The sequence below is a fragment of the Acipenser ruthenus genome, chromosome 9 (assembly GCF_902713425.1).
Source record: "Acipenser ruthenus chromosome 9, fAciRut3.2 maternal haplotype, whole genome shotgun sequence".
NCBI lineage: Eukaryota > Metazoa > Chordata > Actinopteri > Acipenseriformes > Acipenseridae > Acipenser > Acipenser ruthenus.
Window position 1 is genome coordinate 19,888,657 of NC_081197.1, and position 8,513 is coordinate 19,897,169.

General features: G+C 36.5%; 1 protein-coding gene across 1 annotated transcript in view; it reads right to left on the minus strand.

Moving 5' to 3' along the window:
- The window catches only part of LOC117407251 (1,4-alpha-glucan-branching enzyme-like), a 267,703-nt gene extending 259,674 nt beyond the window's left edge, over positions 1–8,029 (minus strand). The window contains exon 1 of the mRNA XM_059029676.1: positions 7,710–8,029. Coding sequence (XP_058885659.1) covers positions 7,710–7,807 — 98 coding nt within the window. The 5' untranslated portion in view covers positions 7,808–8,029. The remainder of the gene's footprint in view (positions 1–7,709) is intronic.
- Between the last annotated feature and the right edge of the window lie 484 nt (positions 8,030–8,513).

Sequence of the window (8,513 nt, forward strand, 5' to 3'; positions counted from 1 at the left end):
GAAGCCTAGCGATGACACTGGATCACTGGATAACAAGAAAACAGGTAACAATATGAAAAGGCATCTTGAAACCAAACAAGGAGCTTTTGGAAATACATATCCTGGGGGCACAGTAGTTGAAAGCTCAAAAGTAGAAGAGCTGATCTCTTCTTAACAGTTATACTATTAATATGTCACATACATTTTAAAATGTTTGTAATGATACTCTGTTAAATTCTCACTGTTCTATTATTAAAGTACTATTCATATGGTAAAATGTGTTAGTCTTGTTCAATATATGAACATTAAGTTATATAATATTTATTAAATAGCTTAAAAATGTGCAGAGTATAATACTCTGGTCCGCCTAATCTTAACCTTTTTTCCAATCTGGCCCCCTTAAACTTAAAAAAAAAAAACAGTTGAAGAGCCGTGCTCTAACTAAGGCAACTCTCTCTGTCCAGGGTATAGGTGAAACACATGCAAGCAGTTTTACAGCAAGTACAGAATAAACCAGTCTGCGTTGTTGCAGATGAAACTACAGATGGGACAGAAGTGCCCTGAACATTGTATTTAATTTGTAATTTTATGAAAATTGTATATTTTTGTAATAATGCATTGCGTTTGACTATTCTGTATATTGAAATGCCAGCAAAAAGCTGTTTTTTCAAAACACTTATTTGTTGACTGACCTACTGTACATTATTACCAGTGGACTTCTTTAAGTAAGAAAGATTTTTCTGAAAACTACAGTATCTCAGGGACTTAAATAAAAACAATTCAATAGATTTTTACTGTAAAAATATTACTTATGTTCAAATTGCATTGTTAATTCTCAATAAATTGGTAAAAACTGAATTGGTCACTTTGAAAAACCGAATTTGTCCTAGAAAACTATAGGCATTATACTAACAATTCAATAATATAAACTGAACTAATCACACATTGAAAAACTGCCCTGTACACTTCCTTAAAGTGGATGTAGCTACTGTAACAAAATATTTTCACGATTCGTATTGTCTCAAATGTTCAGCTTTCTTACCTTCCCTTCTAGGATATCTGTTAAACATCTTTTCACCTCAGCAGTGTCTGAGTTAAAGCATTTTACTGGCTGCAAGCATGTCAGTTATTTGAGGTGGGGCCAATTTCACTCCCCAGATGAAGTGATCAGGAAAGTGCAGGACTTTCAGAAAACAAGGCCGCAAATAGATGATTACTTTAACCCCTTTGCAGCCTCCGTTGGCTATGTTCGATTCCCCTAGGGTTTTTGGGTAGCAGCCATCGGCCATGTTCGATTTTATGTGTCCATTCTTAGCTATGCAACTACGGCATTCCATCAATAAATTGCACCAAACTTTATACAGAGACAGTCAAGCCCACTGCGAACCTACTAGACTTGGCTCTGCTTACTTATTGTATACAGCTTGATTGATTGGCTGTTTGCTTTGAAGATAGAGGCTTTGGTTGGTATTGCAGCTGTCACTCTCTCACACCCACATTTCAACCCCCACACATTAATATTTGGTAGAGCCACCTTTCGCTGCAATAATAGCTTTAAGTCTTTTGGGGTACCAGCTTTGCACACAGTGTCGGAGTGATTTTGGCCCATTCTTCTTGGCAGATTTCAGTTTTTTATTTTTCTTAAAAATATTTTTCCAAACATAAAACCAATGTCACCTTACAATAATTGATTTTGAGTTTCAGAGTTTTAAAATAAAATATCAACCAGAACGAAATTTCAATGTACCATTTGTAATTCAGTAATACAGACGTGCTCAAATTTGTTGGTACCCTTACAGCTCATTGAAATAATGCTTCATTCCTCCTGAAAAGTGATGAAATTAAAAGCTATTTTATCATGTATACTTGCATGCCTTTGGTATGTCATAGAATAAAGCAAAGAAGCTATGAAAAGAGATTAATTATTGCTGATTCTACAAAGATATTCTAAAATGGCCTGGACACATTTGTTGGTACCCCTTAGAAAAGATAATAAATAATTGGATTATAGAGATATTTCAAACTAATTAGTTTCTTTAATTAGTATCACACATGTCTTCAATCTTGTAATCAGTCATTCAGCCTATTTAAATGGAGAAAAGTAGTCACTGTGCTGTTTGGTATCATTGTGTGCACCACACTGAACATGGACCAGAGAAAGCAAAGGAGAGAGTTGTCTGAGGAGATCAGAAAGAAAATAATAGACAAGCATGGTAAAGGTAAAGGCTACAAGACCATCTCCAAGCAGCTTGATGTTCCTGTGACAACAGTTGCAAATATTATTAAGAAGTTTAAGGTCCATGGAACTGTAGCCAACCTCCCTGGGTGCGGCCGCAAGAGGAAAATCGACCCCAGATTGAACAGAAGGATAGTGCGAATGGTAGAAAAAGAACCAAGGATAACTGCCAAAGAGATACAAGCTGAACTCCAAAGTGAAGGTACGTCAGTTTCTGATCGCACCATCCCTCGCTTTTTGAGCGAAAGTGGGCTCCATGGAAGAAGACCCAGGAGACTTGAGAAAAAAACATAAAAAAGCCAGACTTGAATTTGCTAAAATGCATATTGACAAGCCACAATCCTTCTGGGAGAATGTCCTTTGGACAGATGAGTCAAAACTGGAGCTTTTTGGCAAGTCACATCAGCTCTATGTTCACAGACGAAAAAATGAAGCTTTCAAAAGAAAAGAACACCATACCTACAGTGAAACATGGAGGAAGCTCGGTTATGTTTTGGGGCTGCTTTGCTGCACCTGGCATAGGGTGCCTTGAATCTGTGCAGGGCACAATGAAATCTCAAGACTATCAGGGCATTCTGGAGCGAAACGTACTGCCCAGTGTCAGAAAGCTCTGTCTCAGTCGCAGGTCATGGGTCCTCCAACAGGATAATGACCCAAAACACACAACTAAAAGCACCCAAGAATGGATAAGAACAAAACATTGGACTATTCTGAAGTTGCCTTCTATGAGTCCTGATCTGAATCCTATCGAACATCTATGGAAAGAGCTGAAACTTGCAGTCTGGAGAAGGCACCCATCAAACCTGAGACAGCTGGAGCAGTTTGCTCAGGAAGAGTGGGCCAAACTATCTGTTAACAGGTGCAGAAGTCTCATTGAGAGCTACAGAAAACGTTTGATTGCAGTGCTTGCCTATAAAGGTTGTGCAACAAAATATTAGGTTAAGGGTCCCATCATTTTTGTCCATGCCATTTTCATTTGTTTTCTTATTTACAATATTATGTTGAATAAAAAACCAAAAGCAAAGTCTGATTTCTATTAAATATGGAATAAACAATGGTGGATGCCAATTACTTTTGTCAGTTTCAAGTTATTTCAGAGAAAATTGTGCATTCTTCGATTTTTTTGGAGGGGTACCAACAAATTTGAGCTGTATGTGAGAATTGGTCAGGGGTCTGAATACTTTTGCAAGGCACTGTGTATATATATATATATATATATATATATGTATTTATTTTATTGCACTTCTGTGTTACTGTAGCTCTTCATTGTAATAACTACAGCAAGGCATTTGTATCCTGATGAGGAAGGTTACACTAATATTTTATCTGTGGATGGACATACAATGTCAGGGCTCTCGCCATGCGCTGTTAAGCGTAACGTGTCGTTACGTTGTTACCTGGAAAAATGACGCTGTATGCAGGCCGTTACGCTGTGTTTTCAGTTTCCAAAAAATAATAATAATCCTGTGAAACATTGTTGATTACTCCTTTATGTGAGAAATCTGTTTGCTTAAAATACTTGTTTGAGCTCTCAATACTCTTCAATGGGTTGGTTGTGACAGCATGTTCTTTAGTTTGGTGTGTGTAATTTATACGACACGGAGACGAGACTGAACTTCACTGAACTTTATTAACACATTCCCCCCTATGAACGGATGAGACTAGATCCCTGGGTGCGACCCAGATAAACAGCTCTGTACAGCAGCGGAGGAATAGCCGGTGCAGCCAGTGCAGTTGCACAAGGGCCCACACACTTAGGGGGCCCCAGCAGGCAAACTCAAAAGTTGAAATCATTATATAAGCAATGTATTCATTTTCAGGGCCATCCACCTCGGTGATTATTCATTTATTCATTCTACAAAGCCCGGCGTGTTCTCCTTTCTGCCGTTCTGACAGGGTCTCAGGACTCGATACGTCACACAGGTGCAACACGGTCAACTGTACACCATAGGAGAGAGTGAGTGAAGAAAGCTTGAATCCCATTTGCGATTTTACACTACATAATCTGATTTATTTTGTGATTTCCAATAGTGTATTTTAAATAGTAAATATATGCCTCCAAAACACAAAAGTGGAGTACAGAAGTGTAAATTGAAGGGGGCCCACAAAAAACCTGCACCTGGGCCCATCTTTGTGTTCCTCCGCCACTGGCTCTGTAACAACCAACACCGTTGCAGATCTTTATTATTATATTATAACAAGCTGGGTTAAATAAATACATTGTTCAGACAAAGAACAGTAATGTGTATTCCAAACACTTTGAGATATTCAATCTTTTTTATTTCAAGTTCCACAATTTTACAATAATCCTTTTGTATGACTTCAGTTTCCCATAGACAGGTTTTCATATAGTTTTAAAATATAAAATGTGGGGCACAGTACATGTCCAGTTTTACTCGTGATAAGTGGAAAAAACATTTATGTTAACTATGAACAACAGTGACAAACGGGTTTTCCCACTTATTCTTGCAAGCACACATGTGGTCAGATGGTAAGTCTTTTAATGGTGCAACAACAACAATCGCATGATCACAGTTTATTAGAATATTAAAAATTTGAGATGATGCACGGTATTAGTATTGCTTTTTTTTTTAGTAATCAGTAAGTAGCCTATAATTTTAACTACAAATAAAACTCACATGCAGAAACTACATAACAGTTGTGAATTTTAAAAAAATGGTTTATAAAACCTAATATTTATGCTATTTTTGAAAGAAGAATAAAAACAGAACTAATTATAGCCACATAATCATAGGCCATTCTTAATGTTTTCAAAGGTAAAAACTGGTTTCTCAGTCTGACAGAAATGATAACACTATGGCAAAAATCTTGTTTCCCCTCCGTGGAATGGCGTCCATGCATTGCTTGGGAGTACATCATCCTATGACGCACACTTCGCATCTACCTACTGACAGCCATAGCTATAGAACATTATATACACTGATAACTATTTCCACAAAGCGTACGCATGTCCATGACTTGTCCTACCTCGCCTGCAGGGGGTTGCGATGATCTCCGGTTCTTTTGGCGTGCCACCATCACGTTGTGAAAAATTCTTAGTGAGAACCGTGAATGTAATAAATCAGATGTAGGAAGTAGGGGCTGATGCTGTTTTATGTTTTTTATTTACTTAATTTATTGTAGATCTGAAAACTATGGTAGATGTCTTTATATACAGTTTATGCATTTATTTATTTACTTCTAGATCTGTATAACCATGGCAAGGCATTTTCTTTGGGGAATCTCAAACCCCCAGCAGTGACTCTGAATATGTTCAGGAAAAATTGAAAAGTTCCACTTCCTCTAGTCCCAGTGCTGAAGACAGCTGCAACACAGAATGCACCTTGGACCAAAGAACCATTGACGATAAACAACAGCAAGTCCTCTGCGTTTTCACAGGCAGTCCTGGCATGAGGTTTCAGGCTGCAAACAAAAACTCACCATTTGATTATTTATTTTGTGTCTGTTATTCACAGACCACAAAAAGACAAACTGGAAAACACAGATAATGCACTGTGTTACATGGACATATGCAACCAATCATGCTAACGTTTAATGTACAACATTTGTCAGTTACACAATATTAGTATGGTTATGCAACTTGAGGTTTTCCTTGCAACTGTTCACTATGGGGTGAATTTGGTTATTGTTGTTGAGTTTTACAAAATTTAGGTTCAACCACTTATGTTAAATTGACCAAAAATTATAATTTTACTCCGGGGTACCTTAGGTAACTCATTATTTATATATATATATATATATATATATATATATATATATAGATAGATAGATAGATAGATAGATAGATAGATAGATAGATAGATAGAATTTTTCTATATATATTGTAGCGCGCCTGCTGCTGCCGTCTACAGGACTGACAGAAATGTTGCAGCGGTGTCCCAGAATGTCGTGCGGTCAAGCAAACCGCACTGTCCTTGTTGTTTATTAATTATGAGTTATTGAATGTGTTTATTTGGTTGCCTTTGATGCATTTGTTGTCTGTTGTGTCCCCCCTACCGTGTGTTTCCCAGTGTTGCCGTGGCCACCCCCAGTTGGCTGTCTCCGTTCAGGGGTGGCCTTCCCCTCTCGTTTCTGTGTGTGTCTCTGTCACTGCCTGGTTCTAGCACTTATTAGTGCTACTGTAAGCGCATGTGCAGAAGTACTGCTTGGTCAGCTTAATAAAGAGCAACCGTTGTTAAGAATCCTGTCTCTTGCCTCTGCTTGAACTACGCCAGCGCACTGGGTGCTACTATATATATATATATATATATATATATATATATATATATATATATATATATAAAATCATAAAAATCCAAAACATCCAAAAAGGTAGAAAAAAGAGAAACATTAACCTTTTATATTTCTTGTAATGTTTCAAAAACATCCAATGCTTTTTTTTAACAATGGAAACGTTAACTACTACAAGGGTTTTGAAAAGAAGAAAAAAAAATCCTTAAATAAGTTTACTATAGCACGTTAAACACATTGTTGTTAAAACAGTCATAAATGCTTGGCTGTGGAGTTACACTATGGCAAAAACATTTGACACTAGGGATAAATGAATGCCCCTCTAATGAATTTGCTATGGGTTGTTTTTTTTTTTTTGTCGTTTTATTTTTATTTTTTTTTTAAACAAAGTGGCTAAACCCTATGGAGTAACGCAGTAAATATACCAGTTAAAAGGCCACTGCAGCTTTAAGTAAATCATTTGTAACCATACTAATACATCTAAAACATGCTTAGTGTTATTTTAGTAGAAGCAATCAATCGTTGGTCAACCTTTATAGGAAACATAAACATTTAGTTTGATACCAGAAACTATTCTGATTCCCCAACAAGGTTACTGTTTCACTTGTCCAGCAACTATGCCACCCACCTCAGTTAACCTTAAGCTCAAACGTGGAAATACTTGTAATTCCAATAGAAACGCACATGGCAGACTAATGTTACAAACAGTTTTACCGGTATTTCTTATTCCATGATAATACTCGATTCCGGGAGTGTTACAAACAACATCCATCCAAAATTGCTGCACGTACGCAGTAGCACTCTTAAACGTATTCGACTTACAAATTCTGTACATTTTTTGTACATAGTGTGTTTAACAGTCAGGAGCTTAACATAACCATGCTACGTGTGCCTATCTTAATATAATAAGTAAAACACTTCACGAAGAACTGTCACCTGGAAAAACTAATTTAATCGCCAAAGTAACAGTCACTGGATTTTAACAAATGAACATATCATTTTGATTTATTTTTCAAAACGACCCAATGAAGGGCACTATGCACACATAAAGCTCACGGCCGTGGAGTTGATTACAGTTTGCGAGTATACCATCCAGACATAATTTACATTTAACAGTGATATTCTTTCTCTATTCATTCTGGAATTCAACTTAACACCACACAAGTATGCACCAGTAAAATAGAATCGTTCACAAAATGAAGCAGAATGTCGTGTTTTTGTTGTGTTTGTTTTTTAAGGTTACCTTCTTGTGAAGTCCTTTTCAAACGGCTTCAGAAACGGATCCATTTGTAGTAAGTTGTTCAGTCCAGGAACTGCAACATTATCCGTGCAGTCAGCCATCTTCACAACAGACAATAGCAATCAAACACAAAGACTGATTAAGTCGATGCTGACAGTATTTTTTTAGTATAAAACTGAATTTATTTGCTGAGAGTAAAGACAACGCATAAGCTAAATAACTCAACAAGAAGTAATTTGTGAACCACCCTCACAAAAACTTAACACCGAGATCACAACGCGATAATTGTATCAGGAAAAATACTGTGATCTCATTGATTCACACATTGCAGGATGGGAAGCAGAGCAAGCAACTTTGAAGTTCAAAAGGTGATTTCACAACAGGAAAAGCAAACCGTTATACATAGGATGTTCGTCTTTTGTAATAGAACAGTGCTAGACAGCAAAATTAGCACGCCTTAATCCACGTGTAATTATTATTATTATTATTATTATTATTATTATTATTATTATTATTATTATTATTATTATTATTATTATGCATTCATACAAAGCATGCACTTTTAATATTTTTGACATACATCTGGTAACCCTATTCCACCTGCCCTTTAGTAGGACAGATCTACATATCCCAAACCAGCTCCCTCTCTTATAAAATGTACTGCTAAATGTATCAAACTTTATTTTAATCATTATTTGAATCCATACAAACTGACTTTATTTAAACTAGTGTATTATTTGTTTATCATTGCAACTTTCACTGTAATGGCAGCCCCTGATTGGTTTAGCGATTGTCGAATTACATTTT